This window comes from Oncorhynchus tshawytscha, linkage group LG13 (genome assembly GCF_018296145.1).
Source record: "Oncorhynchus tshawytscha isolate Ot180627B linkage group LG13, Otsh_v2.0, whole genome shotgun sequence".
NCBI classification, from domain to species: domain Eukaryota; kingdom Metazoa; phylum Chordata; class Actinopteri; order Salmoniformes; family Salmonidae; genus Oncorhynchus; species Oncorhynchus tshawytscha.
The window spans coordinates 16,485,777-16,504,188 of NC_056441.1; the positions used below are offsets into that span (position 1 = coordinate 16,485,777).

The 18,412-nt window shown below is 41.8% G+C and overlaps 1 protein-coding gene across 2 annotated transcripts; it reads left to right on the top strand.

Moving 5' to 3' along the window:
- The first annotated feature begins 518 nt into the window (after window positions 1–518).
- LOC112264381 (regulation of nuclear pre-mRNA domain-containing protein 1A) lies at window positions 519–18,309 on the top strand. 2 transcript variants are annotated; one of them, XM_024440935.2, is made up of 7 exons: window positions 519–894; window positions 7,689–7,818; window positions 8,095–8,201; window positions 9,729–9,820; window positions 10,076–10,202; window positions 14,235–14,410; window positions 16,699–18,309. In XM_024440935.2, the coding sequence occupies exons 1-7, from the start codon at window positions 744–746 to the stop codon at window positions 16,852–16,854; spliced, it is 939 nt and encodes a 312-aa protein (XP_024296703.1). In that variant the 5' UTR covers window positions 519–743; the 3' UTR covers window positions 16,855–18,309. The 2 variants fall into 2 exon arrangements, with proteins under 2 accessions (XP_024296703.1, XP_024296704.1); XM_024440936.2 differs by lacking the exon at window positions 16,699–18,309 and adding an exon at window positions 14,978–15,082.
- The last annotated feature ends 103 nt before the right edge of the window (window positions 18,310–18,412 follow it).

The following is an 18,412-nucleotide window of genomic DNA, read 5'->3' on the forward strand; positions in this document are numbered from 1 at the left end:
AATATACAAAACATACACATACAAATGACAAAATCATTCAAACATCAACTATATCACACCTGCCTTGATCCACTAGCACACACACCCATCTTCAATGCCCTCATCACTTTCTGCTACATGGCCTGAAACTGCACCATTTTATTTCTCTCTGTAGCCCACACACTTTTAATACTTAAATAATAAATCATTAGATATTTCCATTGTATTAACGATGGTAGATTGATTGATTTCCAAGTTCCAAGCCATATCTTGAACTTTACAGACAGAGGGGTTAAAAGTAATTTTCTGTGTTTTGTAACCATACCAAACATAACATTTGAGACTAATTGGTATCCCGGAATTACGTTTACTATGATATGTCTAGTCCATGAGCTCAGGCTGCTAACACAGTTCATGAGATTGTAACGAGAATGTAAAAAGAATGCAACGTGGTATGTTTTACAAGCCACATCCCGCCTTCATTTTAGAATGAACCAATGGAAATACAGAAACAGACGTGCACGGAAATAAAGGGGACAAAGTGACCCTGCCTCTGTACGTACACTTGCAGGGCTGGATCTTTTTAAATACAGAAACAGACGTGCACGTAAATAGAGTGGGTAAAGTGACCCTGCCTCCGTCCGTACACACTTGCAGGGCTGCAGCGTTTGCACAAGCATATCGCGTGCTAGCCCAATTGCTAATTTAGCTAGCTGTAGGCCCTAGCTAGCATCCAATATCTGTTTTCCCCAAAAGTCGTCGACATGTCAGCTTTTTCAGAGGCAGCGTTGGAGAAGAAACTATCGGAGCTTAGCAACTCCCAACAAAGTGTTCAGACACTGTCACTTTGGCTTATCCATCATAGAAAACACTCGAAGACCATCGTCAACGTTTGGTTCAACGAATTGAAAAAAGGTAATGTTAGTTAGTTATAGGTGAAGTATGTATCATCAATATTAACATGTATCTTCTATTTAGATATGACCGTGTAGTCATGCATATCAAGTGTAGTTAGCTAACATGCTAACGAACAATTGCGAAGGTTAGCTAGCTTGCAAGCTTTTTAGCTAGCTACTGTTAGCTGAACAAGCAATGTTAGCAACTTAGTTAGCTAGATGGCTAACCGTTGCAAGTAAACAAACACCAAATGTCGTCGGCTACATCACAATCTACTAACCGTGTCATCAATTTATCTAATCTAAATAACGTCAATTTGTCAGCTACTGGCGGTTGGATACTTTACTTACCAGGCAACTTGTTTGTCAATTGTGTAGCTAGCTCACAGTAGTTAACTAATTAAGTGCAAATAAAGGCTTGCTAACAAGCTAGTTATCAAACTTAACGTTTAACGTTAGTTCTAACGTTAGTTCTAGCACCCCGGAAGGGTGCTTGGAGAGTCGGTTAACAATCAACCTGCTAAGGTATTGCTGGAATGGACAACAAGACTGGCACGAGGCCCCAGTCAAGCCAGCCAACGGCTAGCTAGGTACCTCAAGTCCTTTATGAAGTTGCAATTTAGTTACCTGCCTAGTTAATACAGTGCCTTCAGAAAGTATTCCCTTTGAATTATTCCACATCTTCTTGTTACAGCCTGAATCCCAAATAGATTGTAGCAAATGTATTACATTAAATTCAGAAATATCTGATTTCCATAAGTATTCACACCCCTGAGTCAGTATTTTGTAGAAGCACATTTGGCAGTGATTACAGCTTTGAGTCGTCTTGGGTATGAATCAGCTTTGCAGAATTGGATTCAATGATTTTCTCACGGTCTTCCTTGCATATTTACTCAACCTCTGAATTTAGATGGGGAGCGGTGGGGAAGGGCAATCTTCTTTACACAGATTTGCATTCAGGATTTGCATTCAGACCAAGGAGTGCAATTTGTCTCGGACAACAGAATCTTGTTTAAACTGTCATTATGGGTTATTTTGTATGGTTGATGGGTGAGAATAAAAATCCACTTTGAATTTGGGCTGTACGTCGAGGGATATGAATACTTTATAAATTCCCTATATCTCAAAGTTGGGTCATTGGAGTGATTGCTCTGATAGTGAATGAGAATGCAGTAACTATTAGCTCGCTACTCATTTGAGTCCTAAAACCAGGTAGTCTTGTTACAGGTAGAACCCCTCACATTGGCACTCCACTTCACTGTCATATTTCCTGGTATGTTCTACTTAACATCAGGGTGAACTAGGGTCAGTGTTGCTGCCCATAAAAATGTACATGTAAGTGGGTTATAGCTAGCCCAAGATGTTCTTAAGGAGTAATGTTAGTCTCCTTAAGGTCCAAGGACCTCGTTATTTTCAGAGGTAGACTGGCTCTGGTAGCTAGTGCATTCAGAAAGTATTCAGACCTCTTCCCTTTTCTACATTTTGCTACTTTACAGCCTTACATGCTGACCACACCACTCGCGTCACAAAATAAATGTACACGTTATTCAGTCATTGCACCCACACTGCTCACGAGTGTCTGCGTAGCCAGGTGCTAAAATAGAACTTGGTTCTATTTGTGATGCTTGATGGGCTGCAAGTCCCATCTCTCCCATCTCATTGTTTTTTTAGGAGCATATGATGTGGGGGATTGAAAGTTGAACTGAGGTCCACACTCCAGTCGGTAGTGGTAATGCACCTTAAAGTTGGTTGCCAACCGCCATGGAGTCTGAAGAAGCATGAAGGAGGAGAGATTACTTGAAACCAATGTTTACCCTTTGATACGTGGATTAATTGTCGGAGTGGAGGACCATGTGCATTTAAGAAATTAACACAATGTTTATATCCCAGGGCAAATTAGCTAGCAAAAGCAAGCCAGCTAGTTAAATTACCATAAATGTTTAATGCTTTTCGACCTGTCCCGGAATTAATATAGCTGGTTGAGAGTTCGTTTTGATATTAAAACCTGCGTGTCCTGATCGCGTCTGGGTGGACAAAATCAACATGTGGTCGGTCTGGTCAGCATGTTAATCTAAAATGTATTAAATACATTTTCCCCCCTCAATCTACACACAATACTCCATAATGACAAAGCTGAAACAGGTTTTTAGAAATTTTAGCAAATGTATTAATTAAAACGGATACCTTATTTACGTGAGTATTCAGGCCTTTTTGCTTTGAGACTTGAACTTGAGCTCCGGTGCATCCTGTTTCCATTGATCATCCTTGATGTTTCTACAACTTGGGGTCCACCTGTGGCAAATTTAAATGGATTGGACATGATTTGGAAAGGCACACACCTGCCAATATAACGTCCCACAGTTGACAGTGCATGTCAGAGCAAAAACCAAGCCATGAGGTTGAAGGAATTGTCCGTAGAGATCCAAGACAGGATTGTGTCGAGTCACAGATCTGGGGAAGGGTACCAAAAATGTCTGCTGCATCCAAGAACACATGGGCCGCCATCAGTCTTAAATGGTAGAAGTTTGGAACCACCAAGACTCTTCATAGAGCTGGCCGCCTGGCCAAACTGAGCAATCGGTGGAGAAGGGCCTTGATCAGGGAGGAGACCAAGGACCCGATCGTCACTCTGACAGAGTTCTCGAGTTCTCTGTTGAGATGGGAGAACATTCCAGAAGGACCAACGGCTCTGCAGCACTCCACCCATCAGGACTTTATCGTGAAGTGACCAGACGGGAAGCCACTCCTCAGTAAAACGCGCGTGACAGCCCGCTTGGCGTTTGCCGAAAGGCACCTAAAGGACTCTCAGACCATGAGATGCAAGATGTTCTGGTCTGATGAAACCAAGATTGAACTCTTTGGCCTGAATGCCAAGTGTCACGTCTGTAGCAAACCTTGCACCATCACTACTGTGAAGCATGTTCGGGGCAGCATCATACTGTGGGGATGTTTTTCAGTGGCATGGACTGGGAGACTAGTCAAGATCGAGGCAAAGGTGAACGAAGCGAAGTACAGAGCTCCTTGATGAAAACCTTCTCTAGAGCGCTCAGGACCTCTGACTAGGGCAACGTTTCACCTGTGCAGTGAGGCTCCCCATCCAACCTGACAGCGCTTGAGAGGATCTGTCGAGAAGAATGGGAGAAACTCCACACATGCATTGTGTGAAACCAAAGACTTGAGGCTTTAATCGCGCCCAAGGTGCTTCAAGGTACTGAGTGAAGGGTCTGAATACTTATGTAAATGTGATGTTTCAGTTTATTTGTAATAAATTAGCAAAAATGTCAACTTGTTTTTTGCTTTATGTGTGGATTAAGGGGAAAACAATTTAATTCATTTTAGGATAAGGCTGTAACGTAACAATGTGGAGAAAGTTAAGGGGTCTGAATACTTTATGAATGCACTGTAATTACTCCATCTAAACGTGAATCGATTCTCAATTGCTTTACGGTTCTAGAAACGTACTGTACAAATATAAACACAACTTGAAGTGTTGGTCCCATGTTTCATGAGCTGAAATGAAAGATCCCAGTAATGTTCTTATCCATAAGATTATTTCTCAACTTTGCACAAATTTCTTTACATCCCTCTTAGTGAGCCTTTCTCATTTTCCAAGATAATGCATCCACCCGACAGGGATATCAAGATGCTGATTTAAATATTATCATTACACAGGTGCACTTTGTACTGGGACAAAAGGCCACTCTAAAATGTGCGGTTTTGTCATACAATGCACGCAATTGGCATGCTGACTGCAGGAATGTCCACAGGAGATGTTGCCAGAGAACTGAAAGTTCATTTTTCCACCATAAACTGACTCCAATGTCGTTTTGTAGAATTTGGCAGGTAGTTTTGGTGTTTTTCAATGTGAAATCTTGTCAGAAACAATCTCAGGGAAGATAATCTGCGTGCTCGTCGTCCTCACCAGGGTCTTTGCCTGACTGCACTTTGGCGTCGTAATTGCCGTCAGTGGGCAAATGCTCACCTACCATGGCCATCGGCACGCTGAAGTGTGCTTTTCTCGGATTAATCCGTTTCAACTGTACATGGCAGATGGTGTCGTGTGGGTGGGCACTTTGCTCATGTCAACATTGCCCTGTGGTGGGGTTATGGAATGGGCAGGCTTAAACTACAGACAACAATCGCATTTTATTGATGTCAATTTGACGAAATCCTGAGGCCCATTGTCGTGCCATTCATCATCCTCTCCCCTCATGTTTCGGCATGGTAATGCACGGCCCAATGTCGCAAGGATCTGTACACAATTCCTGGAAGCTGAATGTAATTTCTTCCATGGCCTGCATACTCACCAGACATATCACCCATTGAGCATGTTTGGGACGCTCTAGATCGCCACGTGCGACAGCATTCAAGTTCCTGCCAATATCCAGCAACTTCGCACAGCTATTGAAGAGGAGTGGGACAACGTTCCACAACAGCCTGATCAACTCTATACAAAGATGTGTTACGCTGCATGAGGCAAATGGTGGTCACACCAGATACTAACTGGTTTTCTGTTCCACGCCCCCTACTTTATAATTTTTGTAAAATATCTGTGACCAAGAGAAGCATATATGTAGTCTCAGTCGTGTGAAATCCATAGATTAGAGCCTAATTCATGTTTTGCAATTGACTGATTACCTTCTATGAACTCAGTAAAATATTTGAAATTGTTGCGTTTATTCAGTGCAAGTCCCTTTTTTTGCTTTCATCACATCAAAATAATTGTACAAACTCATTGTTTTAACCACCTTTATCGCGGTTGCAGCCAAATGTATTTTTCAGTTGCAGCATGTTTCTGCATGTTTCTCACACGTGATCAGCGTGCTATTTAATCCCTCGGTCTTCCGTAAACACTCGCTGTGACATGGCTGTGTGGGAACACTAACCCTGTGAAGGTGTATATCAATCTAACTTTAAGTTAAATTGTTATTTCTCGCTAAGATCGGGTCGTTATGCTTCCAAAACCGTACCACAGGCGCTGCACTTTAATGTCAAGACATTAACTAAACTCCCCTGTACAGAAGACCCCTTCATCCAATAACTTGTGGAATGGAATGGCATCATCAAGTGGTAGGTTATAGCCTATATGCTTCATGCATCTGTTCAAAATGATTGCTAAGTGCCTCTTAGGAAATGTTTTCCAAAAATGTATCTCTCATCACATCACTGCACATGAGTGATGGGCTATATCTGAAATAAGTTGACTGAAATTAGCCTGCTTTGCCAAGGAATGTTCACAATAAAATTACACGGAAACACCAATGGAACTTTTTTTTTTGTAAGGATTTCTTATACTACCACAAGGTCTCAATGATTACAACAGGTTCCCACAGGTATTCAATGACTGCCACATTCAGCTGTAGGGTGGCTAATTATTTTGGTCTTTTGCCATGTGAAATTGATGAGATGTTATGTAAAATGTGTTGGGGAAGAGGACAATCTCTATTGTGTATGACATTGCCTACTGATAGTTGTGGCTGTCTCTCATTTTAAAGCCTACTGCCTAAATACAAATCTGAGCTTTTGTGGTATTTGATGCGGTCTGTTTTTTTCTTTTGGTTAAAGAACCCAATGATATCCCATTTGGGCCTCGGTGTTTTGGGAGCTGCTCACACTTTTCTGTGGACTGGGAATAGCATCTGATGTCTTAGCATTGCCCTGCCTGTAGTCTACTCATGGTTAGTTGTGCTCTCATTTTTGTAGGTTTCTTTGTCATAACTTTCTTTTGTCATTGGTGTTTTGAATGCGTTCACTAACAATGTCACAGGGTTAGCTCTGGCTTCAACTCTTTATGAATAGCTACAAAGTCTTTTGTGCTGTGTACTAGAGGTCGGATGATTTTTTTTTTCAATACCGGTTTTATTGGAGGACCAAAAAAAGCTGATACCGATTAATCGGACGATTTTATTTGTAATGACAATTACAATACTGAATGAACACTTATTTTAACTTCATATAATACATCAATAAAATCAATTTAGCCTCAAGTAAATAATGAAACATGTTCAATTTGGTTTAAATAATGCAAAAACAAAGTGTTGGATAAAGTAAAAGTGCAATATGTGCCATGTAAAAAAGCTACCGTTTAAGTTCCTTGCTCAGAACATGAGAACATATGAAAGCTGGTGGTTCCTTTTAACATGAGTCAATATTCCCAGGTAAGAATTTTTAGGTTGTAGTTTATTATAGGACTATTTCCCTCTATACCATTTGTATTTCATTAACCTTTGACTATTGGATGTTTTATAGGCACTTTAGTATTGCCAGTGTAACAGTATAGCTTCCGTCCCTCTAGTTAGCGCGCGCTAACTAGCCAGCCATTTCACTTCGGTTACACCAGCCTCATCTTGGTAGTTGATAGGCTTGAAGTCATAAACCAGGGACGGGCATGTCCAGCTTTTTGTTTACTTAGGCTGATCGCTCAGGGGGAGAAACCCTAAAGGCAGATCCACTTCCTACAATAGAGCTACATAACACCTGTTTGTCAACTGCGTTATGATGTATGGGTAATGGTGTTTTGGCTTTAATATGCAGCGTCATACTGTTCTGCTGTTAGGTCTTAACACAACACAGAACCCAGTTAGGCTGACTAAGTTAGTTGTGTAGTCTGCCTGAGTCGTCCTCTCCCCTGTAACTATTCCCCCGGTCCTTGCTCTAAATGACAATATGTTCTGTCAACTTGCCTGGTAAAATAAGGGATAAATGTATCCTGAGTTGAAACCTAGCAGGAGCATTTGACACTTGCCTCTGTTGCTTTGTGTAAGATCACTCTGCTTTGACTGTTTCCCACACCTGACTGTGATCTGTCTGCAGCCAAGGTATCCAGGAAGCTCACCTTCCTCTACCTTGCCAACGATGTCATCCAGAACAGCAAGAAGAAAGGACCCGAGTTCACACAGGACTTTGCTCCTGTCATCGTTGATGCCTTCAAACACGTGTCCAGGTGAGAATCAAACCTGGCTCCCGCTGTTATTGTCGTGGTTGGCGGCAGGGTAGCCTAGTGGTTAGAGCATTGGACTAGTAACCGGAAGGTTGCAAGTTCAAATCCCCGAGCTGACAAGGTACAAATCTGTCTTTCTGCCCCTGAACAGGCAGTTAACCCACTGTTCCTAGGCTGTCATTGAAAATTAGTTCTTAACTGACTTGCCTAGTTAAATAAAGGTAAAATAAAAAAATTGTCGCGTGGGCCTTCTGATGGTAATTGGACATGTGTGTGCAGGGATGGAGAGGATGGATGTAAGAAACAGCTGGGCCGTGTTCTGTCCATCTGGCAGGAGAGAGCGGTGTATGAGAACAACCTGCTGGACCAGCTCTCACACGTTCTGCGTAAGTACCCTCCTAACCAACGAACACCTTGGGTGTGTTCATAGTCTTAAGTGTCTTCCTTGTCCTGGCCTCCATGTACTCTGATCTGAAAACGTAGTGTATTCAGACTCCTTCCCTTTCTCAAAATTTTGTTACATTGCAGCCTTATTCTAAAATGGATTAAATATTATTTTCATGTCTATACACAATTTTTGCACTTTTTTAATTTAACAGATACCTTAGGTGTTCAGACCCTTTGCTGAGACTTGAAATTGCGCTTAGGTGCGTCTTGTTTCCATTGATACTTGATGTTTCTACAACCTGAATGGAGCACCTGTGGCAAATTCAATTGATTGTACATTATTTGGAAAGGCACACACTTGTCTATATAACGTCCCACAGTTGACAGTGCATGTCAGAGCAAAAACCAAGCCATGAGGTCGACGGAATTGTTCGTAGACCTCCAAGACAGGATTGTGTCGAGTCACAGATCTGGGGAAGGGTACCAAAAATGTCTGCAGCATTGAAGGTCCCCAAGAACAGTGGCCTCCATCATTCTTAAATGGAAGAATGATGGAAGACTCTTTCAAGAGCTCGCTGCCTGGCCAAACTAAGCAATCAGTGGAGAAGGGCCTTGGTCAGGGAGGTGACCAAGTACCCGATTGGCAATCTGACAGAGCTCTAGAGTTCCTCTGTGGAGATGGTTGTCCTTGTGGAAGTTTCTCCCATCTCTGCAGCACTCCACCCATCAGACCCTTATGGTAGTGGCTAGATGGAAGAATCTCCTCAGTAAAAGGCACATGACAGCCCGCTTGGATTTAGCCAAAAGGCACCTAAAGGACTCTCAGACCATGAGAAACAAGATTCTCTGGACAGATGAAACCAAGATTGAACTCTTTGGCCTGAATGCCAAGTGTCATGTCTGGAGGAAACTTGGCATCATCCCTACAGTAAAGTGTGGTATTGGTGGCAGCAGCATGCCCCATTTTGACAGACGTGCGTTAACCAGCCTGATAATAGCTCACTTCCATTCAATCTGGTTAATTTCACTAAACTCTGAATAGAATAGGAATTGAGTTATAGGCCTACTCAGTCTGCCTCTAGCCTAGTTTTTGTTAAGCCCCAGTTCTCTTCAAGTAGTCAAGCACTAGGGCAGCCCACCTCTTCCAATGCATTGTGGAAAAGTGTGCGTCAAATTCTACTAGATTAAATAAGTAGAACATCCTGGTATTTTAAAACACTTGATTTTAGAAAATTCCCATTGTGTATGTATAATTTCTTATACTGGAAATGAGAAGTTCCTGTTAGTTGTTGATTTCGGCAGCGCATCCCTCTATCTTATTGTTCAGCTGAAATGAGTGATGGAATTTATACTAGATTTTCAATGTCGTGTTCTGTTAAACTTTTTTTTATTGCGTACTCAATTGGCCTACTCGGACAGAAGTATATGTATTCAGACATGGCCAGTGTCAAAGGGTGTGACATAGTATTCATATCAGTATGTTGTCATCTTCACATGAGCGCTCACCCTGTATCAATGTTCCACAGTGGGAGAGAAGGCCAAGAAGAGGCCGTATGAGGAGATTCAACTGGATGACAAGGACATGGCCTCCCGGAGCTCCCCAGCAGATCCCCCACAGGTACAGGCCAACCCAACACCTCACAGGTGGGTGGCGTGGACTGTTTGAGGGGGCTGTTTAATGGCTAGGTTCATTCAACCGATCTGAGGTTCTTTCTCAGATCGGCTTTAAGAAGTTTCTTTGTTGTTTTCTCAGATGTTTGGCCTGCTTTCTAACTGCAATGTGGGGGTCTGTCCCCATCTGTCATTTCTTCCTTCTCTTCTCCCATTCTTCCTCACTCTCCCCCTTCCCTCTTTTTCTACCCCTCACACTCAGACGGCAGAGTTAATCCGGGCCCTGCAGGAACTGGAGAATTCCGCCACTGGGGACTCGGCGCTGTGTCAGCGGATCTCCTGCCTGCCTGCTGAGGTGCTGGACACGTCACTACTGCACAGGATCACAGGTGGGCCCTGGCATACACTTCTATCCCACACTCTTGCACCAGCTACAGTCAGCCCTGCGGAATGCTCCCGAGTGCCACTGGGGGGGTGGTTCTACTGCAGAGTGTGGCTTGGCCGTTGCACTACTGCTGTGCTGACCCCTGCAAGTGCCCTAGTTTTTGATGTTTCGGGGAACGTGTTAGTGTCTTCTGAAATCTACGACAGACGCCATGCTACACATAAACCATACTTACTCAGTTCAACAGTTAAACAAACTGTATATTAGTTGGCCCTACAATTAGCAAGTTTCTCAATCACATACAGTACATTTGGAAAGTATTTAGGCCCCTTGACTTTTTCCACATTTTGTTACATTACAGCCTTATTCTAAAATTGACTAAATTGTCCCCCCCCCCATCAATCTACACACTATCTCATCGCGACTATGCAAAAACAGGTTTTTGGATGTTTTATAAATATCACATTTCCATTAGTATTCAGACCCTTTACTCAGTACTTTGTTGACGCACCTTTGACAGCGATTACAGTCTTGAGTATGATGCTACAAGCTTGTCACACCTGTATTTTGGGAGTTTCTCCCATTCTCCTCTGTAGAAACACTCAAGCTCAGGTTGGATGGGGAGCGTTTCTGCACATCTCTTTTCAGGTCTCTCCAGAGATGTTCGATCGGGTTCAAGTCCGGGCTCTGACTGTGCCACTCGGACATTCAGAGACGTGTCCCGAAGCCACTGCTGCATTGTCTTTGCTAGGGTTGTTGTCCTGTTGGAAGGTGAACCTTTGACCCAGTCTGAGGTCCTGAGCACTCTGGAGCAGGTTTTCATCAAGGATCTCTGTACTTTGCTCCGTTCATCTTTCCCTCGATCCTGACTAGTCTCCCAGTCCCTGCCGCTGAAAAACATCCCCATAGCATGGTCTTCCAGATGTGACGCTTGGCATTCAGGCCATAGAGTTCAATCTTGGTTTCATCAGACCAGAGAATCTTGTTTCTCATGGTCTGAGTCCTTTAGGTACCTTTTGGCAAACTCCAAGTGGGCTGTCATGTGCCTTTTTTTTAGTGAAGTGGCTTCTCTGGCCACTATACCAAAGATGCTTGATGGGTGGAGTGCTGCAGAGATGGTTGTCTTTCTGGATGTTTCTCCCATCACCAGAGGAACTCTGGACCTCTGTCAGTGAACGTCTGGTTCTTGGTCACCTCCCAAACCAAGGCCCTTCTCCCCCGATTGCTCATTTTGGCTGGGAGGCCAGCTCTAAGAAGATTATTGGTGGTTCTAAACTTCCATTTAAGAATGGAGGCCACTGTGTTCTTGGACCTTCAAAGCTGCAGATATGTTTTTGGTACCCTTCCCCAGATCTGTGCCCTGACACAATCCTGTCTCCTCATGGCTTGGTTTTTTTTCTCTTTCATGAACTGTCAATTGGGGGACCTTTTTATATAGACAGGTGTGCCTTTCCAAATCATGTCCAATCAATTGAATTTACTACAGGTGGACTCCAATTTGGGTTGCAAATGGTCGGAAACTTTCTGTTAAATTTCCGGAAGCTTTACTTGAAGTTTAGGGATTTTTGTTTTAATTAATCAGAAGTGGGATACACAAGGCAATTCTAGTTCTTGTGGCTTATTTTAGTTAAACAATCCCCAATGGAATTGCAACCCTCTGCATGCACAGTGCACTCTTCCATCACATCTATAGCTGATTCTCAAGATCTTGCACGCTATTGAGCCCACACTACACTCTGTGCCAAGGACTACATGCTTTCTGGTAAGTTTTGATTACAATACTGGGTGAGGTGAATATATTTTAAGACAATATTTTGTTTTTAAACTTGTAAATAGTAGCCTATAGCAAAGTGTGTTTATTAAATATTTTCAGCTGGTTAGTTTTTGCTACCATGTGGGTTTTAGCTTGCGTGAGCCTGCTAACTGAGTGTTAATTCACCTGTTTCCATACATGTTTAATTTGAAACATTCATCTTACAAAGGAGTTGTTTAATCTAACTGCATAACTATATATCTGTACATGGATTTTTTTTTCTTTTCTCATTTTCCCCCTTATCTTTACAGGAAAATGCCACTGGCACGATCCGATGTGTGGAGACATTTCACTGCAGCTAATGTAGGAGGAAAAGCTATGAACATTTGCAAATACTGTGAAGAATGCAACAAAGATGCAGAATTATCTGGCCAAGTGCATAAAGTTCCCTCGGAGCTCACAACAAGCAACCTCTGGAAAAAGTCCCTCTACTTCTATTTGAGGTGAAAATGATGAATCAGACACTTTATCAATAGCAACAGCTTATGGTCCTCCTGGAATCAAAGTTTTTTTTTTGTTTAACTCAATAGAGGTACATAGTCAGAGAAATGCTGATGAATGTCTTGCTCAAGCTGTGTATGCAACTCACCTCTGCTCACAGGCAATGTGTATTGGAAGAGATTTTTTTTCTCTCATCCTGTCTGATGTTCAGACTCTGCTTGCAGATGTAAGAGAAATCTGAACTGCCCTGCCCGCTTCGATGTTGGTCCAAGCAGAGGAAACTGCAGTTCTGAAATACATTTGAAAAAGCGTGAAGACTTCTGCCTGAAGCCTATACACTGCACAGCGTTCGTGTTGGACCCCAAGTGTGCTGGCATGAGCATCCTCCTTTCTGTTGCAGAGATCAACAATGCCTATGGTGTCATCACTACCATGTCTCGCCACCTTGGCCTGGATGAGGGCAAGGTTCTTGGCAGTCTGGCGAAGTACACTTCCAAGCAAGGGCTTTGGGATGGAGATGCAATATGGCAGTCGTGCAAACAGATCTCATCAGCCACCTGGTGGAAAGGACTTTGTGGATCTGAGGCTCTTTCCCCTGTTGCCTCTTATCATCCTCTGAATCCCACCAACATCAGCCACCTCAGAGGCCAACTGGTCCTTGTTTGGGAACACACCAAAGCACGCAACAGGCTGACCAATACAAGGGTTGAAAAATCTGTGGCCATCCAGGCAAATTTGAGGCTTTTTGAGCTTGACAATGAGCCACCCTCAAGGTTGGAAAGGGACATGAGGTGGACATTGAGGAGGTCCAGGGAGAAGACATGGAAGACAACCAAAGCTTTTGTTTCTAAACTATAATTTTACCGATGTTAAAAATACTTTTGGGAGATGCGATGGATCATTCAAAATGGTCTTTTATTCAGGGAAATCATCCCATGTGAATAGTCTACTCATTTTATTAAAGTTAAATTTGTAACAACTGTTTCTTTTTATTTCTATTGGAAGGATTTAATCATTTGCAACGGTCCACTTCAGGTAAAATGTTTGTCTCCATATATGGTAAATATATCCAATGCAAAAAAATCAACGTTTTTAAATGGTATTAATATTAATTCCCATACTTTACCATGGAAAGTTACCACCTCTGGATATTCCCCAAAATGTGCAACCCTAACTCCAATCAAGCTGTAGAAACATCTCAAGGATGATCAATGGGGCGGCAGGTAGCCTAGTGGTTAGAGCGTTGGATTACGAACCGAAAGGTTGCAATTTCGAATCCCCGGGCTGACAAGTTACAAATCTGTCTTTCTGCCCCTGAACACTGTTCCTAGGCCGTCATTAAAAATAATAATTTGTTCTTAACTGACTTTCCTAGTTAAATAAAGATACAATGGAAACAGGGATGCGCCTGAGGTAAATTGAGTCTCATAGCAAATGTCTCAATACTTATGTAAGTAAGATATTTAAGTTTTATTTGTAATACATTTCTAAACCTGTTTTCACGTAGTCATTAAGGTGTGTAGATAAGGGGAAGAAAATATTTAATCCATTTTTGAATAAAGCTGTAATGTAGCAAAATGAGGAAAAACGTTAAGTTCTTTGCCACAAAGGGCTGTTAGGTTGGAGACGTAACAAAAGGCTCTTAAGTCCTCACCCGATTTACCTAAATGCTCATTACAACCACCCTGTCAGTGCTTGATATCGTTTGTCATCATTGGACACTCACTTGTCGCAATTAACCCATTCAGTTGAAGTGAAAACATTCTCTCCTCCCTGTCTCAGATAAAGAGCAGGGCGAGCGCCTGTCCAGGCTGGTGGAGGAGGCTTGCATGTTGCTGGCAGACTACAGCGGACGTTTGGCGGCAGAGGTCGATGACCGGCGGCAGCTCACACGCATGCTCACCCTGTTTCTACACAGCCAGAGGGATGGCCTGGCCCAGAACGAGCAGAAACTAGAAGTGCGTAAATCATCACCTTTTATTTTTTCACTACACTCTTGTCATTCTCCAGCTTCATTCTGTCTCTCTCACATGTTCTGTTTTTGTAGCAGGCTTTTTCCTCAGTTTGTGTCCTGTATCCCCTCAGCCTTTTGAATGTCTCCAATTGAATAGACTGGCCTACTCACATTTTGCCACAAGCAACACTTCTGAAGTATAATGATCTGTCCCTTACGGAGTAAAACTTTAATGGGACAAATATTTTTATTTGGCCATGTCCAAACTTGAGATGCATGCTTAACTGGAACTGTCATGCTAATCCTGAATTGATGTCAGTGGGAGATTTGCACAACAGTTTGAGTTAGATGTTTACCTCAAGTTACGATTCAAGTCATTATGCCTCTCCACTTTCTAGTGCTGTCATCCACATGATTAGTACAGGCCCACAATGCTTTAGCGAAGATGACATCTCTCACCCCATTACTTGCAGAACTACAATCTATTGCCATTGGTTTCTTATACACAGTGGAGGTAAAATGTGTGTTTTTGCAATTGCTGAATGCATAACTGTCCAGCCTTTACCCACAGGAAGTCGGCAAGATCAAGTATTCTGGTCAATGTATCTGCAGTTCAACAAATCTCTTGTAATAAAGAAAAAAAAAAAGAGAATAAAAATGAATCTGAGTGCTGTTATTTGCCTTTACTTGTGTGCATATTGGTGGTGGTGGGTTGAATGACTCCAGTCCTATTTGATAGACCTCTTGCGTTATGGTATTAAATAATAAATTAAACTCTTAAGCATAACGCTCAACTTCACCTGTTATGTTAATGCATACACATGACATTTTTCTATATCTAAACCAAATACTTTACATTGGAAATAGAGGTCATAGCTTCAACAAAGTAGACCAGAGAAATGGGATTAAATGCTGTTTAAAAGTTCTACTCAATGCACAAAGTAATGACAGACGGGCTCAAATGATATTTGTTAATTTATTTGAAGTGCATTTAGGTGTGGTTAGGTTATAACACTCTTACTCATACTGGGGTAGTAAAAGTGTCTGAAGGCATGTTCAACAGATGTATATTGTGTTCATTGACCATTTATACTGGTCTTTGGTTTCCTGAATTTGAATTGTCAAGCCCCTAAACCAGGCATGGGCCACTTGCCCTAGAGGGCTGTAGTAGGTGCAGGCTTTTGTTGCATCCCAGCACTAACACACCAAATCACTAATACTGGGTCACCCCTAGACAATTTTGTTTAATCTAGTGTTAGAGCCGGGCCTGGAATAAAAAGCTGAATGCTGCAGCTCCCCAGGACTTGAGTTGCCTACCACCTTTCTCTAAACACATGCCTCTTTGTATCAGGACCTATGGCTATTTTCTGACTTACCATGGCTGTTTACACTGGCAGCCAAATTCTGATATTTTCCTCTAATTGGTCTTTTGACCAATCACAGCTCTTTCAGAGCTGATCTGATTGGTCAGAAGACCAATAATTGAAAAATATCAGAATTGGGCTGCCTGTATAAACAGTCATTGTTTGTGGGTAGTTTTACTCTTCCACTCGGAGGATAGGGGTTGACCTAGTATTTACCCAGTTGTGTAGGGGAGTCATACACTTGTTAAGGGGTTCTTTTCAAACTGGGCCTTTGTTACAGGCCTTAACATATCCTTGACTTTCCTAGAAGGTTGAATTTATCCCACACTGTACTATTAATTTGACTGATTTAATGCTCAATTTGCATATATTTGAATAGTTAGATGAGTTAAACTGACTTAAAAATAGGCAGTAAGGAGAAACACGTTGGTTTTTCGCTGTCGTAAATACATGACCGGATCAAACACTAGTTTCTGTCACTTCAAATTTAATGAAAGGATTTCGTAGCTCACAACTAATGCCAGAATGGCTATAGAAAAGTTATTTCAGAAATATTTCCTTTGCCATAAAAGCTGTGATCCTGATGTGAGAGGTTGATGTAGGGGGATGGTTTTCAGTTCAAGAAACAATTCCTAACACAAAATAGTAATATAAAACCATGGAGAAAGAATGCACAGCACAGTTTTCACTCACTTATCTATACTTTCATATGTTCTGTTTGCCACTTAAAGTAAATAGGACTTCACAATGAAACCGAAATTATTGAATGTCATCAGTTTACTCTGATGTGCCCAAATTACTTTGTAAACCCTCCCTTTCCCTAACCATTGTGCTAAAAAGTTATGTCTAATAATTGAACAGTTTATCCCACTCGAAGTATGTTGTACAAAACATATCACATCATTCTTCATACCTACTCTTGTTTCAGGAGTACAAGCGCAAGCTGGCACGGGTGACCCAGGTACGGAAGGAGCTGCGTACTCGTCTCAGCAATCTACCAGACCTCTCTCTGCTCCCCAGTGTGACCAGTGGACATTTGCACCTGCCCTCATCTGGTGTCGAACTTTATGACCCCACAGCCTGACAGTTCACCTGTGCTTTTCACCCATGACTGACCACCCACCCTCTGATTGACATCTCTCATCATATCGTTTAACATCTGGACTTCACTTAGTGGACATCAGAGTCACTTAGTAACCTTTGATTGACCATGTCCATCTTGCCATTGCGCTACTTACTGTTTGACCTAGGCTCTCTCCTATCTTTCCCCATGTAGTCATGTTTATCATTGCTCACTGATCGACACTGTCCATGCCTCTCTTACCAGTCATCATGTAACCCTCCCTCCTATTTGCCAATAATCTCATCTTTTCACAACGATAGATCATTTGTCTGATATATAATATATATATAATTGATATATCCTATGCTTTCACATCTATTGCTATTTATTGAAAAGCATGACCCAGGTTTTCCATACATAATGAACTCTCTTTCTTCCCCTATTCTGTTCTTCCTCTGAATACATGGATACAGTGATTCCCTCTTGGCTTTTACTGACAGTCTTCCCATGATATTCCTTTTCTGTTTTCCCCTCTCTACCTAACCCCAACCTCCCGAAAATGGTCAGGAAGATATTGTTGTGATATTATTTTTGTATTGACAGGTATAGTGAATTTAGATAGCACCAGAAATTGTATACTGAAGTAGTCCCAATGAATACATCCCCTCTGTATGGTATCATTATAATCAGCTGCAGTATTTCATTACAAATGATTATCTTTGTGTTCTTTTATAACTGTTCTAAAGTATTCCCATAATGCGGACACAGCTCATGGGTTTTAGATCTTGCTCTTGGGTGCTTCACTAATAGCAGGGATTGTTGCTGTTTAAGTTCTATATCAATGGCCTTAAAATAGTTAAGCATGTTCAGAGAAGTTATCTTGCCCAGATTTAATTGCAAAATTAAATAGTTGGGAAATGTTAGGTTACTGTTAAAAGTAACAGGTTTGAATATGTTTCACTTGTTTTGAGAAAAGCTTTTGAGAAAACAGAAACATGCATTGTTCATTGTAAACATTGTTCTTGAAGCGGATAACCAATTTATTTATTTTTACCACATAGACAAAGTTGCATGCAAATACTAGGAACCAATTGGTTTTATCTTGTATTGTTGTTATGGGCTCTCCAAGACCTGCTAGTCATTCCAAAAAACCCTTGAGTCTCATTGCAGATGCAGCTTTATAGAAGTTGAAGGTCTCCATAATAGTTGAAGCCTTTCCCATTTTGGAACAAGTGAGTTGAGACATCAGTGTTGTGTGCTTGTTTACTGTATTATTTACTGCCCCTTGGCTTTAACCTCTAGTGAATGTTGTTCAGCCGCCTATGACAGCTATGCTCTTTAAAGAACTTGAAGGGGCCCACTGTTTGCAAAACCATACCTTATTACTTACTTGACTGATTTGAAAGTGTTCATTGAAACACATTGTTGTAACGCGTTCAGTTCTCAGAACCAAATAAACAGCAAAACAGAGGATAATCTATCAAGACTTGTTGTCATGTTTGTCTGCATCAATCCAGAATTATTTATTTTGGGGTGATTATTACTTGTAGTTTTAAAATGTGCATGTGTACTTGCAGTG